The following is a 24,963-nucleotide window of genomic DNA, read 5'->3' on the forward strand; positions in this document are numbered from 1 at the left end:
TTTGAGAGCTGAGTTTGCAGTGAGTGAGATGTGATAACTGAAACAAAAAAAGATATACAAATTGAATCTGTACCAGAAGTAAAATCTTAGTTAAGTTATTTACAAACCATACCAAGCTGCTCTTTAAGTAGCCAAAAAATGTACATTTTTGTGAGTGTTACCAATAGGTGCTTATACATTTTAATCAGTCAACACAGCATGCACAAATCTTCCTACTGTTCAGTCTTAAACTGCCCCCTACTGCATGATTCCAATACGTTTGTGGAAAACAAAAACCCATTGCATTGAACTAGCCACCTTACTCAGTAACCTCAAAGGTTGATCAGTGTTACAGTATATATTTCAATGGTTCTCCTAAGTTTTCAGGCAAAATAAAAATGCACATGGAAATTGAAACTGCAGTTATTTTATTTAAAGTTTTCTTTCTGGCAAAAAGAAATAGACAAATACATTATAAAAAACATCTATTAAAAATAATCTAAGAGGTACAGTACAATGCACGAAAATAAGACCTCCTTCCAAGTTTCGTCTTTTTGTGTTCAGTGCAGTAAATTTAGCTACATAGGACCTTGCAATATAAAGTTTTTACAGTTAAAATAATTTAACCACACCTTGCACCACAAATCTGACCCTACAATTCTGTGCTACAAAAGTCACATAAAAAGGAGAAGCACAACTGTAAAACTGAATCTGGAAACCAGAGATGAAACCATGAAAGGACTGTAATACACCGCGGTACAGTTACTCCCATGTAGTCCTTCTAAGCAGTACATTCTTTTTCATTATTGAACTGTGCAGCTTGCTTGATCACAGCAGTCAACCCGTCAACAAAAACAATATCCTCTTCTGAAAAGCTTGCAGGCAACAGCTATTCATTCGTATAATCATTCATGCTGGTAACTGCATTGTTTTCCGTGCAATTACTTCCAGACAAACATTTAAATATTGAATTTTTAATATAAAAGGAATGCAGTTACTTTGCAAAAATTTAAAACATTGTTCAATTCATGGTTTCATATAGTACCTGAGAATTAAAAGGAGCTTCAGTCTGCAAGCTTTGCTGTAGTACAGTACACTGCAGTGACTTCCATACATTCTGAAATGTATTATAATAACACACAATACCCAGCACAATAATAATAACTATTAATAGTTTTACACAAACTGGTTTGATTTATGTGGAGAAGCTACAGAGGCCAGGTTTTTGGCCTTTTCGGAGGTGGCTAGTGCAGTTTCTTTAGTTTTTTCCATCGCTTCCTTGTCTTTCAGAGGTCTGGACGGTCCATCACCTACAAACAAATAACAAAAAAATATATTAATATACAATACATATATACACATAAAAAGCCCATAATAAAGTCCCCTCTACACAGAAGCCCTCTCCCCCATGTTTGACTGTAGGTCTGTGTTGTACTGCATGTCCCATTTACAGGTAATATTTAATGCCATTTACCTGCCACACAGTTTCAGTAAAGTAACACAAGGTATGAGTAGAGTTCTAAATGGATAGGGTCTCTCTTTGTCTGAAATGGTGGAGAGGGCTCCTCTATAGTGCTGTATTCAAAATTAAAGCTTCATTTGTACAGTGATAAGGGGAGCGGTGAAAAAGCCTTACTCCAATTTGCCATGCCATTGCCCACCCCAAATTTCCCAATCTAAAAAATGCCTATGCTAACCACCATGCTGCACTACAAAAACAGGCCAAGGATCTATGCCTCTAGACTGATGGTCTAAGGATGTGGGAATACAGAACAGTCAATATTATACAATACTTCATTGGTAACGCATTACAAATCATTGATCATTGTAAGGGCTGTATTTTTGTCACAGCTATCACTGATTTCATGATTCTTGTGAAATTAACCCATTGCCATGCAATATATAGTTCCCTGTGTAAATGCCCATTTCTGAAAGAATAGTGTATATATATATTTATTATCACTTAAAAATAAATACAGCAATGGTTTGCCTTATTGACGCACTACAACACCACTGCATTCAGGAACCTGGCAACCTATTTAGTTTGTTTCCAGTAAATGATCTTCAACGAAAAAGAAATCAGCTGCATCAAAGATTGAAAATATTTCTGCTAAAGATCGCTCTGTCCAGTACCAGAAGGGGCCATTTCATGTGTCTGTTGTTATTTTTACATGTATTTGTGTTTTTATTTTGTTTGATAATTCATGGATGGTGAAAACAGAATGTATTTAAACTAAAAATTCTACAATTAAGCATGTACTGCTTTTCAGGTAAGTATTTAAATATTTAGGAACATTTGTTGTATAATAACCCAGAGAGAAAATGATCAGTTTTGAATAGGACAACGCTATTTATTTCTGTTTTAATAAATATTGTGTTCAAATCATGAAATATCTTGAAGTAAGCCATTTTTCACTGTGAAAAAAATACACCCCTGATCATTATTTTTTTTTTTCCTGTAAACAGAATTTTTTTTTTTTTTAAATGTACAGAAATATTCTACTGTGCTTACATAATCGTGTGGGGGATAACACAGTAAAGCAGCAGTGGGGTGTTAGCAAGACAGGCTGAGCCCTTCCACTGCCTGGGAATACAAGATGCTCAGAGCTGGTTAGGTGGGGTGGAGGTCGTGCTCAGCTGGGAACTATTGCTTTATGCTGCCAGAGTCCCCAAGCCCCCTGTCTATTAAGAAACAGGCTCTGCAGGCCACAGCCAGCTGTACATGTAAATTGTGACCACTTTCTTAATACTATTTCACCAAGAAAAGAATCTCTCTCTCAAAATGAAGACATTAACCAAGAAACAACTACAGTGCCTTGCATAAGTATTCACCCCCCTTGGACTTTTCCACATTTTGTAGTGTTACAACCTGGAATTAAAATTGATTTAATTAGGATTTTTTGTCACTGATCCACACAAAATAGTCCATAATGTCGAAGTGGGGAAATAAATCTACATATTTTTCAAAATTATTTACAAATAAAAAACTGAAAAGTCTTGATTGCATAAGTATTCACCCCCTTTGCTGTGACACCCCTAAATAAGCTCTGGTGCAACCAATTGCCTTCAGAAGTCACATAATTAGTTGATTGCAGTCCACCTGTGTGCAATTAAAGTGTCACATGATCTCAGATTAAATATACCTGTTTCTGGAAGGCCCCAGAGTTTGTTAGAGAGCATATCTAAACAAACAGCATCATGAAGACCAAGGAGCTATCAAAACAAGTCCGGGATAAAGTTCTGGAGAAGCACCAATCAGGGTTGGGTTATAAAAAAAATATCCCAAACTTTGAACATCCCCCGGAGCACCGTTAAATCCATTATTAAAAAATGGAAAGAATATGGCACAACCGCGACTCTGCCTAGAGAAGGCCGTCCACCAAAACTCAGTGACCAGGTAAGGAGGGCATTAGTCAGAGAAGCAACCAAGAGGCCAATGGTAACTCTGAAGGAGCTGGAGAGATCCACAGCTGAGATGGGAGAAACCGTCCATGGGACAACTATAACCCGGATGCTCCACAAAGCTGGGCTTTATGGAAGAGTGGTGAGAAGAAAGCCATTGCTGAAAAAAACCCATATCAAATCCTGTTTGGATTTTGCCAAAAGGCATGTGGGAGACACAGCAAACATGTGGAAAAAAGGTTCTCTGGTCTGATGAGACCAAAATTGCACTTTCTGGCCTGAGCGCAAAACGCTATGTGTGGCGCAAAGCCAACACTGCTCATCACCCTGAGAACACCATCCCCACGGTGAAGCATGGTGGTGGCAGCATCATGTTATGGGGATGCTTTTCATCAGCAGGGACTGGGAAACTGGTCAGGATTGAGGGCAAGATGGATGAAGCCAAATATAGGGAAATTCTAGAGGAAAACCTGTTTCAGTCTGCAAGAAACCTGGGACTGGGGCGGAGGTTCACCTTCCAGCAGGACAATGACCCTAAACACACAGCCAAAGCTACACTGGAGTGGTTTAAAAACAAGAACCAGAATGTCTTAGAATGGCCCAGTCACAGCCCAGACCTTAATCCGATTGAGAATCTGTGGCAAGACTTGAAAATTGCTGTTCACCAACGGTCCCCATCCAACTTGACAGAGCTTGAGCAATTTTGCCAAGAAGAATGGGCAAAAATTGCAGGATCCAGATGTGCAAAGCTGGTAGAGACTTACCCAAAAAGACACACAGCTGTAATTGCTGCCAAAGGTACTTCTACCAAGTATTGACTCAGGGGGGTGAATACTTATGCAACCTACAAATGTCTTTTTATTTGTTTAATTAACTTTTATGTCACAATAAAAAATATTTTGCACCTTCAAAGTGTTAAGTATGTTGTGTAAATCAAATGGTAAAAAGCCCAATTAAATCAATTTTAATTCCAGGTTGTAACACTACAAAATGTGGAAAAGTCCAAGGGGGGTGAATACTTATGGAAGGCACTATATATGCAAGCCTGTTTTATACAGAATACTGAAGCCAGTATACATTTGTAAAAGTGATTTTAACAGAGCCAGTTTGCATCATGGGAAACTGATTTCTGATACAGTGGGAGGAAGCAGAGGTAAAGTATTAAAAGCTTCCATTTAGGTCTGAGAGAAACAAATCCAGATCCAGATCTTGGGACTGGGAGCTAGAATACCCTGGATGGGAATCCCAGCCTCCTTCTGGCAATCACAGAACTCAGACTGACCGGCACCAAAAGTGATAAGCCACAAGGAAGCATCAGTCTAAACTTCCTAATTCTATAATGTTACAGTACAAACACAAAGGCACCCAAGAGAATGCAGCTAATGATTAAATGCGAAGTATGAACTAAAATGCCTTGGTAACCTTTTATAAGACTATTGTTTTTTTGCATGTGTTAATAGCTACTCTTGAATATGAATCACTTCAGGCACTAGTCAGTAAAGTTCTTGCTCCTGTGGGAAGCCTGCACTGGTTGAGCAGACAGGTTAGCATACCAAATTAAAGGGCTTCAGTGCTTGGCCGCTGCACAAGCAGAAATTCAAAGAGCCAGTTTCACGGCCTTGTGCTAGATGAGGACACAGTATACTGTACTAGGGGCTGGAACATACCTCCTGTCTTGGGATGAGAAAACAAGATAGGACTGTTCCTTCTGCGGTGGTCAGTGTGCCTTGGCAGCTCCACTGGGAAGTAGCACTGATTGAAAATAGAGAACATGCGGAGTCACGCACCCATCCAGATAACTGTGAGGCAGTGGGATCTGGAGCCAGTACTCGCTGATAGACATATGTATTGTGATACATGATCAAAAGGACCAAGCAGGTATATGAAGCCCGCTACTACGGTTTTTGAATGATGAATAAATGAGATTTCTATTTGGCGTAAGTGTGTCACTTGAGTTTTGCCTTTTAATAATCCATCATTATTGATAATTTGAACTTATTTCACCCATGTTGTGTGATATCCATCATACTGTGAATTGTGCATCGTATTTGTTCAATGCCCGTATTTGTTTGTGCACACAGCTTGCAACTCCTGTCAGCCTGGGGAGGGATTTTAAGGTATTTTTATAAAAATAAATCAGTCCCCCTAAATCTTCTCATGTTTCTTTTGTATTTATATTATAACTGCGCCCCCCCCCCCCCATCCCCATGTACATGGTACCCCATTTTCTTCAGGATAGCACCATCACCGAGCTCTGCCAAAGGTCACATCTATCAAAAGACCAGTTAAATCAAGCCTCAAACCTAGGATTTAGTAGTCTCCACTGCCCTTATCTGAATGTTTGTCAGCGGCTATATTCTGTCTTCCGCTCTGCTCCCCTGGGACTGGGAACTTGGAGTTACTGCTTTTCCAATGAAGTCAAGCAGACCAAGAGAAATCCATGGGGTAAACTGGGGGCTGTCAGTCAGCAAGATTGATGACTTATTTGTTGACTTTAAACCAACAGACATCAGGTCTGCTAACACAGGACTGGAAGAAAACCAGCAAGAAAAGATGAAGAAGATGATGGTTTGAAAGGGAAACTGTCAATTGTGACACAGTAGCCACAAATTAAACACCAGGCCATCTAGCTATGTGAACAGGTCCTGTCTGATTCTACATGCCCATCTAATAAAAACAATCTTCAAGCCATATATTGGTAAAGAAAACCACAACACATTAATAACCTGAGGTTGTACTGTTAAATTGACTGAAATCCACAGCCCTAATCTAAATCAACACACTGGCGTAACTAATAGCTAATAACTAGCTAATAAGCTAATAAAATAGCTCCAAAATGGGATTTTAAGTCGTTTGTAGTTTTCTCAATACAAAGCTGAAAAATCATGAGTCAGTAGTATATACAGGTCTTATTTATGTAGGATTGATTCCAACATGTCTATTAATTACCCTGATAAAATGTTTCCACTATTACACAGCATATTGCTATCACCTCATTTTTGGCAACAACCCAATACCTTATCTGAACTCTTCCAATCAGTAGTATAATATATGTGTGTAACTAATAAGCATCGAGGCTCGGAAGCGGGGAAAATATAGCTATTTATCAAAAACTACAGTATTGACTCAAGTTTCAATAAAAATAAAAAATGTTTTTTTTCTCAAAAGGTCAAGCACTGAGGGGATAACTATAAAACCTATACACTAGAAACAATACAATCCCAGGCTTTCCTAAGTACAGTAGGTCCTTCTCCACAATATGTTAAGTGAATTTGATATGATTTCCAGTCCACGGCCTTGTATTTAGAAGTCCTTAAGAGAACACTCAAAATTATTCCAGTGCAAAGGTCCCTCACAGGACTGATGTGATTGCAATGCAGCAGGGACCTCCGACATTCCAGAATATATAAAAGCTGCTGAAAATTAAGAAATGGTCACTTGCCCCACTGCAACAATTTAAACAACCTGAATATGCATAAAATACCCAACAACACAATGCTGCTTCTTGCAGAGCCCTCTAGCTGTGCCACATAATGGGAAGCCACTACTGGGATGTGTGCAGTGATGCTGTATCTATAAGGCTAAGGCAAGTCTAAGGGATATCTAGAATCTTTAACACTTCCACTGTGTAATATGGGTCTTAGGCATGCATGTGGCATCCCTATGTTCACTTGGTAAAATGCATGTTGTACTTACCGCTAATGCAACACAAAGGCAGAGTCCTGCGCTACAGTTAGTAATAAGTAAAGTATAAACATGATTAACATAATAGTAAGCACAGGACAGCACAACATAAAATTACACTCTTTCAATTGAGACATGTTGGTTAAACATTCTTCATTCATAACAACATGACTCATTCATAAAGTCTAAAGTAAAACTATAAGACATTCAATAAAACAAATTTAAACAAATCGCTAGCGGGTGCTAATTAAGCAGTATAGGGTAATTTCGTGTTATAATGGACCAAATTGTTCTTTTACCTGAGATTCTGAATGAGTAAAATGTCAGAAATGTGTGACGTATACATCAATACTTTTAAACCCTTTCCTGAATGTGTTGTTTGTTTGTTTAGCTATGATCAAGTGTTTGTTGGTTGAAGAATAAAGGAAGTAAACTTTTAAATTTTCTATAATGCAATACCAACAGGTAGCAAAACTGTTCGCTCACTACGTGATTTCGTAAATCATTATTTTCCCCATAAATTATGCATAGGGCTTCTGTTTTTCGGTTTTTATTCATTTCATTTTTCGGTGCTTATTTTTAGCTATTTGAATTTCATGAAAATCTTTTTTTTTTTTTTTTTTTCCGGGGCTTTCACTTTTTCTATACTGTAAGAAATTATTGTTTTCGATTACTTTCCAAAATGCTTGGGCGTTTTTTTCTGTCAAAATATGTACATTAGTAACACGACAGTACTTGCACACTTAAGTTGTACCTTCTTTCCTTTGCTGTCTTCCACAAAGAAATCCTTCTGGGGTTTTTGGGTGTCTAGGCATTTTTTTACATTTCACCACAATTTGAAATTCTGTTTTAAATTCTCACTATCTAACTGTAATATAGCTTTAAATCCCATGAACAAGCCTTCTACTGTAATTGTTATCTCGTTTTAAATCTCGCAAGCGGTCTCCAACAGAAATGTAGAATGTGCTGTCACTCAGTAGCTGGGGTGGGTTTAAAGTATTCAAAACAAATCCATGATAGATACAAGTCAGGAAGGAGGGACGCTGCCCACCTGCACGGAAAGGTCGTTTTTTTAAATGGGAAAGGGGTGAAGTCAACGTGAATTGAGGAGCCATTTCTAGTGTTTTTCCGGTGTTTTCTGGTTTACATTAACTATACACTAATTTCATTTATTTTGTATCAGGGGTGTTTTATCGTTTTTTATCAGTTAAAACAGATAACCAGAAGCCCTAATTATGCAGTAATGGTAGTGCACCATGCTATAAAAATGCACTCCATGTGAGTAGAAAGAACAATATGGCATCATAATTCATATACCCCCAGGACACCTCGTTGAAGTTTTAGTTGTCTGGGATTAGTCAGAGCACTAGAGATCTATTTTACACCTGCATCACAAATAGGACTAAGGGATTCACTCCATCAGCCCATACTGCCAGGATAAGCCCCAGATGGGAGTGTTTTTATTTATTGTTATTTATTTATTTTTTATAAAGAGTTTTACAGCACCTATCCATAGTTATTTCTGAGATTACACCTAAATATAATCAGTGGAAGCAATCCAGGAGGATTCCCTGGTGCAGCAGAATGCTCTAAAAACAAACAATATCTGTGGCTTTTCCCAGCAGAGTATAGGCTAATCTAAACCACTAGGGATTGTCAAAGGACCCTTTCACTTGCAGTGAAGATTTAATCAACGTACTTGGGTACCACAGCTATGAAGGCAAAGTACCACATAGTACCACAGCTACAAAATAAAAAAAATCACCAGGTGTTTGTCCAACAGTGCCAACTGATAAACTGTAATGCATTTATAAAACTGAGCACTGCCAACAATAGAGCATCTGTCTGTTCTGTTTACAATGTGAATAAAAATCACAGTTCTGGTGCATGTAATCAAATTACTGCTGAGGGAAAACAAACTACAGCTTGTTAGATGCTTTCTTGTTTCGAACTTTGCTTTTCTTACAGTACATTTGCCTTTCAGGAAGCAAACTTAGTTTTGTTATAGGGAGATATGTAAATGTAAACTCCCTACAACCCAATCAAATATCGTCCACTGTAGGCCATTTAAATAATAACCAGCTTCTGAAAGAAATAATGCTCAAACAATCCAAACCCGAGAGTTAATTGAGTCGCGTTGTATGGTGGAAGGGACCTTACAGATGACTTCTATGGTCTTATAACTAGGGCCTAGCGACAACGGAGTATTTGAATGAGAACTCCTCATCTGCAATTTAGTGCTACAGTCAATATTTAAACGGTTTTATAATTATACATGTTAAAAAATGAACAAATATGGTTTACTTGTTGTGTTTATAACAAAAATGAACAGGTATTTACTTGTTGCATTTACTTCACAAAATGAATACAAAGAATAATGTAGTATTATATTGTGTGCTTGACAGCAACTTATACATTTGTTTTACAAGTCATACAAAAATAACATTTTGCATTTGGACTAGTAAAAACTATATATAATGTGACATTAACTTGTATAGTCACTTGCTGCCAAACATTGCGCATTATAACTTCTACCTGAAAATGTGGCCTACGCAATGTCAACTACTGTTAACAACTTTTGTTAAATTCTTATTTTAAGCATACACTGTTTAAAAAAGCAGCTTAAATTGTTCACTTAGCCGAAAAAAAGATGTCATCAAAATATTAATTTCCAGTTACAAAATTGAGTTTATTACTTTAAAAAAATACGGCACAATGCCGCTGAATACACCAGCAACCCATGCAGATTAGCAAGATAAACAAAAATGACAAAAGGTAATTTTGAAGTACATTGTGTAATAATAATAATAATAATAATAATAATAATAATAATAATAAACCATCAATGTTATTTAGGATTCAACCTAAAAAAATGAAATAAAAAAACATCAGAATAATATTCTACTTACAGTCCAGTTCATCGTTGGATTTAATGTAACATCGTCTTTTCTGCTGCACACAACTCAGCTATCCTATTGTTGTCTTTAGATATTTAAAAAAAAAAAATTCAAATACTACTCTTTTGAGACATATTTCCTGCTGGTTACACAGCACTGCAAGCAAAATTACTGTCTCAGTGTTCTTGCGTCATTAGTAAGCGCGCCAAACCAAACATTACATTCTGTGCTGGAAGGAATTCAAGCATGAATATCGGTGTACATTAAATCGGCTAAAATAACAAAAACTGCCGACAGCCGATTGTGTTTTTTTCTTTATATCGGTGCCATACTGATAGGCTACCGATTATCGGTGCACCCCTACTTTAAACCTTATTGTACACTGAACCCTGTAAAAATGTGTACTGTAGATAGATTTAATGAAGGAAGCGTTTTTTAATCATTTAATTTGAATTATATGTAAACTTGTACATGTTTAAACAAATCACTTGTGCACTATTACCATTGTGAAGCGATCTCATAGGGTTCATGTGTTCCCAGGTCCTGCACATGAATACCTGCTTCCTCACTCCTGATTTCACACTTGCTTGTAAAATCTCACCTTCAATTCAAATGTACAAGGCTTTAATTGGCCGGATAACAAATGTTACTGTGTGGGTTGCTGATATCTGTGCAGATGAACCTGTGCATTATGTCAGATGGCCCAGCATATCATTTAAAACACTCCAAGTAAATCTAGTCAAGTGTACATACCGTGCAAGGTGGACAGAGCATACTCCAGTCCTCTCGTGGCTTTGATCTGATTGCTTTTAAACCTGGCCAGTCCAAACTCCTGGGAAGAGCAAACATACATTAACATGCTATGTGAAGCTCTCACTTGGGACATACTGATCAAGAGGACTGATCAGTGCAGTGACCTCTGTTCCCACTGTCAAGCCAATCACATCTTCCTACCCACCGAACCTAAGCAACACATGTTACAGTTATCGAACCCTGAAGGCAAGGGCCCAACATGGGAATCTTCCATCTGGACTTGTTGGGCACACCAAACCAGTAAGGGTCGCTTCTTTGCAATCCCCAGACAATTCCCTACACTAACCCACACTTGCATGACTCACCCTTCACTCCAAGCTGCAGTGCTTTTACTAGGGGCACCACTGTCAACCCAAGAGGGCTGTTTTAATAGTAAAGGTTTCTACTATAGTACTTTAGTGAACCTTCCGAGTCAAACATAACTGGGTTTTTAGTAGCTTAACAAACTTCTTAAGTGTTTTCCCTTCCCATCCCCATTGTAGAACAATCTTCTTTTGGAGTGGAACTACAATGGCAATGCTACGATTCTGAACAGTAGGCATGGTAGCACAAGGGCATCTTCAATGGTATAATATTTCAACCAATATGAACCAATAAACAGTGTACTTAAACCAGTGCACTGCCTGTGCTAGGATTTCTTCAGTGGGCTGAAGGCTGCTGCAATCAGCAATTTTCTATGAGTGAAGTCTCTTGAACCTTCTACAGATTGTGAAGCTGAATGTGTTAACCTAGTTATTCTTACAAAGAAATTACTGTACCTGAATTGCCCTGGAGAAACCAAACACCCCTGACGAGATCCAAGCTTCTCGTTTGGCCAGGGACCAGGCTTGTTTTTCTTGGCTCATACTATAAACACACCTTTCTTCCACAACCTAGGGAAAATAAAACAATGACAAAAGCATGCAAACAACACTGTTAATCATTTCATTTTTTTTTTTTAAGAAGAATTGTAATTATTGTTTTTTTCATTCCTAAAAAAAAAAAAAAAAAGAGCTGAGCTAATGAGAATTTGGAGTAAATCCAGTCCTTCCAGTGGTATTGTGACCACGTGCTGTTGTTGAGTGGCGTGTGGTGACGTCATGGACCAGGAAGTACCAGAAACAATGGAAGTACGGGTGAGAGCTGAAACGCTACGGCATTCAGCTGCTTTTATTAAATAATAAAACAAAAACAAAAGATTTAAACAAACAACAAAACACTACAAAACAAAAGGGCACGTTGGCCAAACAAATATAAATAAACAAATAAGCGTGCTGGTTTTACCCCAGCATGATACTTAGCAGTTGTTTACTCTCTCTCGCTCAAAACCTGTCTTGCCTCTGACACTCTCCTCCGAGCACGGACAGCTGCAGGTTCTTATACTCTGGCCGAGGGGTTAACTAGCTGTTAATTATCTTATTACCCCTTGGCCAGTCTGCACGAGTTTAGTAAGGATGCGTGACTGTCAGCTAGTTAAATAATCAGTAGCTGATCAGCCACGCATCCTCACAAGGTTTTTAAATTATAAAAACAACAACAAATACGCGGCGCTTTGATCTGCGCCGCAAACAAAAATACAAATAATAATAAATATATATATAGGGGCGGGACACTCCGCGACACATGCCCCCCCTTGTGCGCAGCACACATGGCCTTTTCGGCCACCTCCCCCCCTTAGTCCCCAAAGTCCGGGCTAGCAGTCCTGGCCCAGGAACAGAGGCAGCAACGGGCCAAAGGTGGCGGCCACGGTGGGATGTCCTCCTCCCACCCAAACAGCCGTAGCGTCCCCCTGGACTGCGCATAGGCCGGCTCCTCCGGCCAAGGACATTTTGGAGGTGGTCTCCAGACCTCCCCCCCCTTCTTCATGGCTGGCAGCTCCCCTCCGTGGGGCTCCGGCCACCCATTCTCCTGCAGCGAAATTGCTGCGGGGGGAGCTGGTCTCCTGACCTCACCCCCTTCTTTATGGCCAGCAGCTCCCCTCCGTGGGGCTCCGGCCACCCGTTCTCCTGCAGCAAAAGTGCGGCTGGGGGAGCTGGTCTCCTGACCTCCCCCCCCTTCTTCGTGGCCGGCAGCTCCCCTTCATGGGTCTCCAGCCACAGTATTTCCTGCCGCATGGCAGGACTGGTAGCAACCCCAGGCGAAGCGGGACCCTCGGGAAGCGACAGCAGCAGCAGCAGCGGACCCTCGGGAGGCGACAGCAGCAGCAGCGGACCGTCGGGAGGCGACGGCAGCAGCAGCGGACCCTCGGGAGGCAAACTCGGGAGGGGAGCCCCTGGCCATGGAGGCGGCAGCGGGAGCTCCACTTCTCCCTCGTACCCTGCAACTGGTGGCTATCCAGGCGATGCAAAGCCACAGGCAGCCCCACGCGATGCGAAGCCACAGGCAGCCCCTGGCGATGCGGAGCCACACGCAGCCCCTGGCGACGCATGGCAGGCATCCTTGGGCGGTGCGAGGCAGGCATCCTTGGGCGGTGCGAGGCAGGCATCCTTGGGCGGTGCGAGGCAGGCATCCTTGGGCGGTGCGAGGCAGGGCAGGAGCAGTCCTTCCCATGACGGTGGAGGTGGAACCAGCAGGTATTCACTCTCTGCTGGTGGAGGTGGAGATGGAACCAGCAGGTATTCACCCTCTGCTGGTGGAGGTGGGAGGGGCAAGCAGTCCTCCCATGGCGGTTGAGGCGAACCAGCAGGCATTCACCCTCTACTGGTGGAGCTGGGAGCGGCAAGCTGTTTTCCCACAGCGGCTGAGACGGAACCAGCAGGTATTCACCCTCTGCTGGTGGAGCTGGGAGCGGTAAGCAGTCCTCCCACGGCGGCCGAGACGGAACCAGCAGGTATTCACCCTCTGCTGGTGGAGCTGGGAGCGGTAAGCAGTCCTCCCACGGCGGTTGAGGCGGAACCAGCAGGAATTCACCCTCTGCTGGTGGAGGTGGGAGGGGCAAGCTGTTTTCCCACAGTGGCTGAGACGGAACCAGCAGGTATTCACCCTCTGCTGGTGGAGGTGGGAGAGGCAAGCAATCCTCCCACGGCGGTTGAGGCGGAACCAGCAGGTATCACCCTGTGCTGGTGGAGGTGGGAGGGGCAAGCTGTTTTCCCACAGTGGCTGAGACGGAACCAGCAGGTATTCACCCTCTCCTGGTGGAGCTGGGAGCGGTAAGCAGTCCTCCCACGGCGGTTGAGGCGAAACCAGCAGGTATTCACCCTCTGCTGGTGGAGGTGGGAGAGGCAAGCAGTCCTCCAACGGCGGTTGAGGCGGAACCAGCAGGAATTCACCCTCTGCTGGTGGAGGTGGCGGAGGCAGAGGCAGCTCCTGCTGCTCTGCCCCTAGCGGTGGTGGAGACAGAGGCAGCTCCTGCTGCTCTGCTCCTGGTGATGGTGGAGACAAAAGCAGCTCCTGCTGCTCTGCTCCTAGTGGTGGTGGAGACAAAGGCAGCTCCTGCTGCTCTGCTCCTAGCAGTGGTGGAAACAGAGGCAGCTCCTGCTGCTCTGCTCCTAGCGGTGGTGGAGACAGAGGCAGCTCCTGCTGTTCTGCTCCTGGTGCTGGAGACAGTGGCAAGGGCTCCTCACCCTCTGGCGTTGGAGATGGAAGCGATGGCTCCTCTCAGTCTGGCGCTGGAGACGGCAGCAATGGCTCCTCTCCCTCTGGCGCTGGAGAAGGCAGCGATGGCTCCTCTCCCTCTGGCGCTGGAGACGGCAGCGATGGCTCCTCTCCCTCTGGCGCTGGAGACGGCAGCGATGGCTCCTCTCCCTCTGGCGCTGGAGACGGCAGCGATGGCTCCTCTCCCTCTGGCGCTGGAGACGGCAGCGATGGCTCCTCTCCCTCTGGCGCTGGAGACGGCAGCGATGGCTCCTCTCCCTCTGGCGCTGGAGACGGCAGCGATGGCTCCTCTCCCTCTGGCGCTGGAGATGGCAGCGGCGGGGCTTTTCCCGATGGAGCTGGAGATAGCGGTAGCCCTGCCATATCTGCAGCCAGGTAGCGGATTACCATGTCCGCAACCTCCGGGAGGGACACTGGGCAGTGTTGCTTTTCCCAGGCTTCCCATCGCTCTCCATCTCACAGGAGGTTGATCACATCGGGGAGGGCCTCTTCGGCATTCCTCCCAGGCTCCACCAGCCAGCCCCAGATTCCCTCAGAGGAGAGTGCTTTTGTCGGCGTCTGAGCCATCGGGACCTCTCCACCTGATGCCAGACGCTCAGGCTCCTCCATCTCCTGCCATGCGTGGCTCTGGCTGAGTGGACGACACCTGACCTCGCCACACAGGAAACACCACCCTTCCTCATCCAGACAGGCCAGGCAAACATCCAGTGTGGTAGAAATGCGACAGGACCTGCGACCGGCCCCGCGCTGCTGTTGCTGCTTTCTCCTGCCGCTTCTTCCCATTTTTTTTTTTTCCCCCTTCACAAAAACACTTTTTGAAAAAAACGAACACAAAAAAAAAAAACTCCCTTTGCTGTTCCTGGTCCGGCTCCTGGAGGCGTTGTTTGTCCCACGCAGGACACCATATGTGACCGAGTGCTGTTGTTGAGTGGCGTGTGTGGTGACGTTATGGACCAGGAAGTACCAGAAACAATGGAAGTACGGGTGAGAGCTGAAACGCTACGGCGTTCAGCTGCTTTTATTAAATAATAAAACAAAAACAAAAGATTTAAACAAACAAAAAGACTACAAAACAAAAGGGCACGTTGGCCAAACAAATATAAATAAATAAGTAAGCGTGCTGGTTTCTGCTGATCAGCCACGCATCCTCACAAGGTTTTTAAATTATAAAAACAACAACAAATACGCGGCGCTTTGATATGCGCCGCAAACAAAAATACAAATAATAATAAATATATATATAGGGTATCCAAGAACAAAAGTGATTTTTGTTTGCATTTTGTAAATTATTTATAAAGCACATTTAACTAGACAACAAAAAGGGGTCATTGACCTCAACAAAGAACCATCCTTCCATGAAACGTGCATCAAAGCTTGCTGTAAAAATCACCTTTTCAGGCAATGATATCCTATGAATACAAAGGTTAAAAATTAGCCTTAATCCTGTTCAACTCCCAGGTCTGGAGAATAATAATAAACTTGGTTCAACAAGGCCTCCAAAAGAAACAAATGAACCTGGCCTGACTCTTCACTGGCTTATCCTTAAATGGAAGAATCCCTCCCACCATCCTTAGAAGAACGGATTGATGAAATGATTCGGATGGCCAGTCTTCAGTCTTGACTTTTAGAGAAGTCAGAACAATTTGAGAAGTTAAGGTATCTTACTTGACTAGCACTAAGCTTACTACCAAACAATAAGAAAATTGACCTGGCATGTCCTTACAGTGAAAACAAACTATTTTATGATGAATCTTAATAAACAGTTCACATAAAAAAAGGCCACTTCAACAAGACAGGGTGCAGAGGCACGTTGAACAGATGTTGGTGGGATACAAATTCAGCAGCTTCTGCAGGCCTGCTTTTGTTAGCTGGTAATTTTAAAATGTCAAAACGTAGCCAGAAAAAGCTTTGGGTGCATCATATAATTTCACAGTATTACCATTCAGTACCTATAAATCGAAAGGTCTGTCTGTCAGCTTCCAGGAATCCAAGCGTATGACTGTGGGTCACTGTGGCAAAGTGCCCACCCCTGTGTGTATTTTGTGTGTTATGTGTTGCTGTATGTTGCGTGTGTTAATGTTGGTGTATAGATTGGTACACGGGATATAAACGGGTCTGTGTTTCACGTGTGTTTAAAGTGTATAATTATATTTAGGCACGAGGATGGCACATCACGCACGTGCATTTAAAATATAATATGTGTGGCACGGGGTTGCACGTAATGAATTCACGTGCTGGGATTCAAGTGAATAATTAATTAGTAATTGAATCCCAGCACAACAGTATAAATAGATGCACGTTTAGTCACTCGTGGTTGGGTGTTCGGAAGAGGAGAACGGGTGAGAGAGAGAGGAGTAATTAAAAGTAAAAACGTGCAAGATAAGTGTTTGTTCTCACCGTGTTTGTTTGTCTGTCCGTGCACCGTTTGTTTAGTGTCAGTCGTTTTGTCTGTCTGTTTATTTTGGCGTCAAGTGCCGTGTCCAGTGTTTTTGTCTGTTCAAACCTTTTATTTTCTGTTCTGTTATTAAATGCTGAGCGAAAGCATTCGCTCAGCTTCACCAAACCCCAAATCTCTGTTTATTTATTTCCTGGCTCTGGTCTGACACCACCCACTCCGGCCGTCTTTGTGACACATGGTGTCAGAAGAGGGATAATAGCGCCTCCAAGCGTCAGACCAGGAGAGGGGGTTTTGTGGAAAAACAAACAAACAAAAAAAAAATATATATATATATAGTAAAGCGAGGATGGGAAGAAAGAGCTGCAGGAAGCAGCAGAAGCAGCAGCAACAACAGCTGCAACACTCATCCTGCATGCCGGGCTGGGAGGAGGACAGCCACAACGGTGCACGGACAGACAAACAAACACGGTGAGAACAAACACTTATCTTGCACGTTTTTACTTTTAATTACTCCTCTCTCTCTCACCCGTTCTCCTCTTCCGAACACCCAACCACGAGTGACTAAACGTGCATCTATTTATACTGTTTGTGCTGGGATTCAATTACTAATTAATTATTCACTTGAATCCCAGCACTTGAATTCATTACGTGCAACCCCGTGCCACACATATTATATTTTAAATGCACGTGCGTGATGTGCCATCCTCGTGCCTAAATATAATTATACACTTTAAACACACGTGAAACACAGACCCGTTTATATCCCGTGTACCAATCTATACACCAACATTAACACACGCAACATACAGCAACACATAACACACAAAATACACACAGGGGCGGGCACTTTGCCACAGTCACAAATTCACATTTATTGTTTATTCTCAGTAAATATGTAGATACGATGTGACAATCTCTGTAAACATCACAGAGGCAGTTGTGTGAAACCAAGCTGTTGAGCAATATTCTGTTTATTCCACCATACTCTGGGGTTGCCCTTAAGGCTTGCATACACAAAAATGCAACTTTGTACAAATAGTATTCACATTTTTTGAGCAGCATGTAATTCCAATACCTAAGTAGTAGACATCAAAACAGTGGCCTCAAGTGATTCATTCGACAGGGACATCATTACTAGGGATTACTTCCTAAAACAGTTCTATATTCATATATATATAAATCATACTGTCATAGATATAGAATGGGATCCCTCGATTACAACCAATATTTATATTCTTATGGGAAATTAACTTTTCGAATAATCGCTCCATAGTATACAGTGGCTTGGACTTTCCACCTCCCCTTATTAAGTTGTGCTGAAAATTCCCCTTCATTTAGTTTCATTGTCCCAGTAAAAGAGACATGTGTAACAGGGTGCAGGGGCTGTGAGTGAACTGGCGACAATGCACAGCGCAAACATGCTTCTTAACCATTAAGCAAAAGAGCCATTATGCAAAAGAGCTTCTGCATTCGTAGTTACAGCTTTTAACCTCATCTCATGAGAAACTAAGTAGACAAATGTTTCTGCTAACGCCATAATCAGTGTTGTAATGTTAGCCAAAACACTTGTCTACTTGACTTTGTTTCTTACAGCTTTTCTCTCAAGACAAACAGTCACATGAACCTATCACCTACCAGAAGTCTTGTGTGGTTAATGTTCCATGAAAATGTGGTCAGAGTTTTATTCTTCAGGTCCACAACAGAGTCTTCGATAACAAACACAGACCGTGCCAAATTAGATGGAAATATCTTCTCTGCCCAGCGAGGCAAGTGATTGGTCTTTGTCAGGAGACGTCTTGAAATGAGCGTGTTGTCTGGCGTCACCTCGCGGAAGACAACATCTTCTGTGAGCACGTGTTTGCTGGAAAATATTGATTTTTAAGTTACTTATCATGAGCAACCAGAAGTATTTTAAGAAAGAGAAATGAAAGCTGGAATGAAACAGGTTCATTTTAAAATGTCACCCCATGTCATTATAATATACAGTATGTAATTGTAATATAATATTATAGAAATTAGCATGATATGTAAGGATAATAATTACTAAGACAACCAGGGCTGGGAAAACCTGGCACGTAAGAAATTGTTACTATTGCTAAATATTTAGGTGTAATCAGTATTGCTTTCTAGTGCACCTAAACTATAGCAGTCATCGCCTCCTTTTGTAATTATGCCCATATCTCAAACAAACAAACATCAAATGCACACCTGACTAGGACACAAACCAGGACCAATAGTACTAGATTTGGTCAGCCTTGTCAATCACATGTGTTTCCTGCTGACAAAATCAAAGTTATTGTCAATGCTAAATTTACTTTCACTTCTACATGCGCCACAGCACATGTAAAATTCTGTTTTCTCATTTTCTTTTCAGGTTACCAATGCTATATTTGGTAGCACTGGAATTCAAACTGTTGCTTGAATGCAGCTCACAATGTATTCTCAGAAGTTTGGACTGTCAACAATAAACTGGCAGCATGTATGTGCTGCTCCACGGCCTGGGGTACTGTAAGCTGTAATTCAATACCCACTAAAACTTAGGTGTCACTTCATATGAACAAGAGTGAGGACTCCTTAATTGCAATTTCATTGAAAATAATACACTTCACATTGTCTGTATGTCTATTAACACTAGAACTGCCATGACAGTCTTTTGAACCGTTTTATCACTTAACATTTTAAATTTCTCTGCGTTTGTGAATTTCTCGTGCATGTCCGTTCCTAAGTGTTACTAAATATTTGAATTAAATACCCATACGGTGTTTCAGCTGCAGAATCATAAAAATGAATAAGTTAGAAGCACTTACTCCTTAAAACACCACAGCAGCTTTTTGAACCGCATATTGAAATCAATAAAATATACAACAATTTCATCTGGCCTTTGTAATACAATCAAAGCCATTGTGAAAGAACGTATTAATCCTGTTGAGTGCTTGAAACACTGATGAAAGTCATTCTACACATCATATATTATTGTTATTATTCTAAGCTCTCTGCACAGATCAGTAACCATCGGGACTGATGCTAAACGAAAGCCAGAGACTACTGCATTTTACAACGCAACAAAGTATGGTGTGGATGTACTTGATCAAATGGCACGGCAGTATTCTATCAAAGGTGATTCTGACAGGTGGCCTGTGGCTGTTTTTTATGTTTTGGATCTGGCTTTTGTTTTTTACAAAGAGTGCACCGGGAACACAATCTCCCGGAGGGACTTCATTTTGCAGTTAGCCCTGGAGCTACGGCAGAAACATTTTGATCAGAGAAGTGCAAGCCGGCTTGCAAATGCCCCTCAACCTTCAGCCAGCGCTGCACCCACCGGCACACGGAATAAAAGACAATGCCAGGTTGCTAAATGCAACAGAAACAAAACTTTGGATGTCTGCGCCTGAAAAGGTGGTCTGTGGTACATGCACTGGTAAAGTTGAAAAGCGTGCTTTCTGTAGGACAGCTGTAATAGATATGCCTTTGAACTCTGTTTCCCTCAAAGTGCATTAACGTCGTTTGTTTTATGCTTTTTTTATAACTAGTTATTTGTTTTTTTATAATTTTGTATGTGCGTACAGCTTTCTACACCTGTTTACACAGTAGTTTATTGTGTAATGTTTATTTTATTATAGTTTTTCATATTTATGTATATATGCTCTTTTTGAAAAATAAGAAAAAAGTTTAATTTTCAATGTATATACAGTGTTTTTGCTGTGCAAATGTTATATATTATGTTATATATCATAAATAAAAATATTAAGTTGTATCCAATTGTTTGTTTTTCATTTTCATATCGAAGCTGTTTTAAAATATAGACGCCAAATGAACCGCTGCGGTGGTTGTAACTAGTCTGAAATTTCGGCGGTTCTAGTGTTAAAATGATTTCCACTGAAGCGTTGCCCGATGCTCGCATGGCAGCACTTGTTTCAACACCACCAACGCTATACAGAGCCAGACATTTTTTCAGGCTATTGTACATTTCTGGGTCATAAATTAAAGCTAAGTACTTGTGTCCTAAGAATGCTGCTGCTAGAATACATCAAATAAGAACTGAAAGGCTGTATTCTCGTTATTCTTGGAAACATGAATATGTATGATAACATGTCTATCAATAGATTTTGGGCTAGATTTACTAAGCGTTTGCTCTAGTGCAATGCTTGCTCCATTATCCATTTCTTTATACATTAGAAAGGTTTGGTGCAAGCTCTTAGTAATTCAGACTTTTAACTTTATTTGCAAAACTAGAATTTAAACTAAAGAGTTAAAAGGAACAATACACACACAAAAAAAATTTAAATAAATCAGATTTTTTTCAGTTTTAGAAAGTGCTAATTATTTCATCCATGTCAAAGATCACTTTTATTACTCAAAACAAAAAAAATGCATTTTACATAAATAAAACAAACAAATAAATAAAATACAAATAAACCACATTCATAAAATGTTAGCAATTGTTAATACCCCTTACCTGAAAGGGTTTGGATACCTCTGCCAGAATGCAGAGAAGACATGTTCCCATGAGCTTTTGATATCAGTCTGACTGAAGAAATACTTCACCATTGTTCCCACTGCTGCCAATCCCGCTATGGACAAAATCCAATACTGGCTTTGCCTGTACAGAAACAAAATAAACAGTATTAATTAATTATATTATTTATTGAGAATATCCAATCTTTAGGCAACAGCTGTATAACCTCCTAATGTGGCAACTCAGTAGTAGCAGCAACATGCATATTTGTCTCACAGTATAAGACTGTGACATGAATGTTTGAGTACGAGTAGAAGTCTATTTAGAGGGGACAGTAAAGCCAGGTTCCTGATTCAGCTATATATTCTATGAAGCATTTAAGAATAGCAGAATACAACTGTGGTATGTGTTCTGTATATATCACAGCAACTGAAATTGTTGATAACTGTCTTAAATTTAGTCGTTGCCAATTATTTTTTTTATTATTTTCTCCCCAATTATTTTAAGGCTCAGCTACCACCCCTGCGCTGACTCGGGAGGGCGAAGACAAACACGCGCTGTCCTCCGAAGCGTGTGCCGTCAGCCGACCGCTTTTTTCACACTGCGGACTCACCACGCAGCCACCCAAGAGCTACAGCGTCGGAGGACAACGCGAGCCGAGGACACCCTGGCCGACCTAACCCTCCCTCTCGGAAGCTCCCGTCCTCGGTCGGCGAAGGAATAGCCTGGACTTGAACTCGTGACGTCGACTATAGAGCGCATCCTGCACTCCACGTGGAGCGCCTTTACTGGATGCGCCACTCAGGAGCCCTGTTTATTATTTATTTCTTAGCAGACTTACAATTGTTACAAAATATCACAGTACAAAGTATCAAATTACAAAGTATCACATTGTAAAGTATCACATTTCAGAATATCATATTACAGGTAAGAGAAGTTGTAAAGTACAATAAAATCAGTGGCAAAAAAAGAGCAAATTCAAATAAGAGCAAAACAGAGAATACAGTAAATAATTACATTTAAGAGCGGGTTTGACTGAGAGCAGTTAACTTATATTAAAACTATTTTCTTATACAAGTAAAGTCCAGTATGAGCACGTAGTATATTTATATATTACAAGTACCGGTACTTTCACTTTGTCGGGGTAGATGGACAACAACGTTGTCTGTAAGGTAATCATTTTAGAATACCTATTAAAACCAACCTTAAATCCAGGCCCATCTCATTGTTTACAATCCAATTATGCACATTTCGAATCTACAGTACACTGTACTCCATTAGTGAATCTAACATCCAGCACACTTGACAGTCAGTCATTCTCTTCATGTAAAACTACACCTGGGTAATCATTCACTCCTGGGTAGGCATTGCACTTACTGAAATTTATTTTACATAGAAAAGATTGCAAGAAGTAAATGAAATAAAATAGGGGTCTCCAGCATGTTATTTATTTGTTTTTAACATTCATTATTTTATTGGGACTCATTACAATAACTACATACCAATATATTTAGTTCATCAGCTGTATATTTAGTTCAGCAGCATTTTGCAAAAAACTATTCTGTCTGATGGCATTTTAAAACAGGGTTTTATAGGGGTCAGTAGCTCATGAACCACTGTGATACAAAGTATCAAGTTTCTATCATTGTAGGTATTGCTTCTCAATGTTAATGTAGTCATTTAGGCTTGTGAGTTATTCACATCTGGATACTTTTTTTTTTTTTACATGTATTAGAAGGCAAAAAAATGTGTATATATATATATATATATTGTCACGGAAGCCGGAAGCGGGATTTACTCTGCTGGAGCCGCTCTTTGCTTGCTTGTCACCTGCTTGTCAGCGCTTCTTTAGCGTGACGTCACATCTGCTGCTGCTGTGACCCGGGGGCGTGTCCTGTCGGCGCCCCATAGGCACAGAGCAGTAGGGGGCGTTCTAGCTCTGAGTATTGCTTTTCACTCTATTTGCTAAATATATATATATTTTGTACAACGCCCTCTTTTTAGCGTTTATTTTATTTGAAGTGTTTATTCAAGTTAAAAACAAATGTTATTACTTAATGAAAATGTGTCTATTGTCAGTGTCACTTTGTTTACTGCGAAGACACAACAATGGCAGGGATTATTTAAAAAAAACAAACAAAAAAAAAAAAAAAAAACAATGTGTGAACATTAGTGACTTCTACTGCTGCTCCTGGAACCTCGAACCAGCGCATCAACATCTGGATCAAATGACTGGACTGAGGATATCTTGAGTAACGGTTTTGAAGAAACAGCTATTTTGTGAGCAATCACGACTTGCCTTAACAGCAGCATCACTTATGCTACAAGCATTAGTAACATCAATTGCTACTGTTTCAATGGCTGTGCTCAGAGTACTTTGTGTTTATCTTCACGTAACTTTCCTGTATATTTATCATATTACTTGCCATGATTTGCTTTATAGTGGCTTTTAATGTTGTATTATTTCACAACAGACACATGTTGTTTACAAATTAAGCACATTGGCTTTCCATTCATGCCCTCAAAGAAATGCGAAATTCCCCATTTCTCTTGAAACACACGGCACTCTTGATCCACCGTGCTCTTCACGGATAAAAACATGATGACACACCTTGTTCTGGTATCGTCTACTCGAACCAGCTGACTCACTGCTGTCTCACCCACGTGGTCGGCGATTGACAGCAATCACAGCTACATGGCCACAGTTGCCAAGTCCGCTTATAATAAGCGGGATTGGGCTTGTTTTGAGAGTCGCGGGTTGTAATTTGCATAAACACCCATACTCTAACATGGTTGAGCTTGTTTTGAAAGGCAGTGCCGCTTTTTTTTCACGTGACACTTGACAACACTGTACATGACAATTTGTGTTGCTCATGCACACGTGTTCTAATGATGGTGAGTAAAATAATCAATATGTGCTATTTTGGGGAATGTAAATATGCTATGTATGATCACTTTTGTTAAATACAATAACTTTGAGGTTTTGGGTTCCCCTCTGTATATCGGATCAACCGGCCAAACGAAACGAGTTTGACACCCAGTGCCAGGCAGTCAGGTCAGCTCGGACGTTTTTACGTCACATAATCTTTATTACAGTACAGGTAAAGCGGTTGCAATACCTTAAAACAACGGTATGCACTGTACACCGACATACATAACTTAAACCAGACTTGAAAGTTGAACACTGTCATTTTTTTACACAGATGGTGTTACACGTAACCTTGGCTTAAAACTACCGGTAGTTTACAAACGCAAGACAAAATCGCCGTAATTAAATTATAAAACGTTCACGTTTCATACATTCATAACATATTCATTTCTTAAATATAGCTCGTAAAACTTTTTTTTTTTTAATTTCAATGCCAGCTAGTAATATCGATCGTGTGTAACCTGTAGTAGTAGAATAAAAAAATATATTCTAGTTCATGCAGATGGCAAAGTATTACTATACTTCAGTCACCAATCGTCTAGCATGCAGCACAGCAACATAAAACAAAAAAGGTAAAAACCTACCTAACACGTCATTCCAGCTGTTCAGAGGATTTCTTGTTGAGTCGGTTACTTGGTTTAAACAGATTTAAAACACACGTACTATAGTTTTAAAACCCATCTGCACTCCCCTCCATCTTAGTTAACCCAACAAGTCCGTGTTTTCTAACATCTTGTGCAATGAGTGTGTCGTGAAACGGAAATCCCTCCCAACGTGATCATCGGAGACGACGCGATGGAAAGCTGCAAAACGTGACGAGTCAGGCTCCTAC

At 41.0% G+C, this 24,963-nt stretch overlaps 1 protein-coding gene across 4 annotated transcripts; it reads right to left on the minus strand.

The window, feature by feature from the left end:
- Window positions 1-386: 386 nt before the first annotated feature.
- prelid1b (PRELI domain containing 1b) lies at window positions 387-24,957 on the minus strand. Of its 4 annotated transcripts, none has more exons than XM_059004558.1 (7): window positions 24,716-24,952; window positions 21,203-21,346; window positions 18,382-18,607; window positions 11,534-11,647; window positions 10,716-10,794; window positions 7,078-7,108; window positions 1,159-1,289 (listed from the first exon to the last, which is right to left on the minus strand). In XM_059004558.1, the coding sequence occupies exons 2-6, from the start codon at window positions 21,292-21,294 to the stop codon at window positions 7,080-7,082; spliced, it is 540 nt and encodes a 179-aa protein (XP_058860541.1). In that variant the 5' UTR covers window positions 21,295-21,346; window positions 24,716-24,952; the 3' UTR covers window positions 1,159-1,289; window positions 7,078-7,079. The 4 variants fall into 4 exon arrangements, 3 of the variants coding, with proteins under 3 accessions (XP_033871293.3, XP_058860541.1, XP_058860535.1); XR_004545507.3 differs by lacking the exon at window positions 7,078-7,108 and adding an exon at window positions 5,049-5,133 and having other exon boundaries at window positions 1,165-1,289; window positions 24,716-24,955; XM_059004552.1 differs by lacking the exon at window positions 7,078-7,108 and adding an exon at window positions 9,975-10,047 and having other exon boundaries at window positions 1,179-1,289; window positions 24,716-24,957.
- Between the last annotated feature and the right edge of the window lie 6 nt (window positions 24,958-24,963).

This window comes from Acipenser ruthenus, chromosome 2, assembly GCF_902713425.1.
Source record: "Acipenser ruthenus chromosome 2, fAciRut3.2 maternal haplotype, whole genome shotgun sequence".
In the NCBI taxonomy this organism is placed as follows: Eukaryota; Metazoa; Chordata; class Actinopteri; order Acipenseriformes; family Acipenseridae; genus Acipenser; species Acipenser ruthenus.

Bases quoted from the DNA above. Each gene is read 5' to 3' on its own strand.
- prelid1b (XM_034015402.3), bottom strand. From the start codon at position 21,294: ATGGTGAAGTATTTCTTCAGTCAGACTGATATCAAAAGCTCATGGGAA. The intron at 18,608-21,202 runs GTAAGGGGTATT...AATATTTTCCAG, and splicing joins AGGTATCCAAACCCTTTCAG to CAAACACGTGCTCACAGAAG. The intron at 10,795-11,533 runs GTACAGTAATTT...TGCTCTTCCCAG, and splicing joins GTTTCTCCAGGGCAATTCAG to GAGTTTGGACTGGCCAGGTT.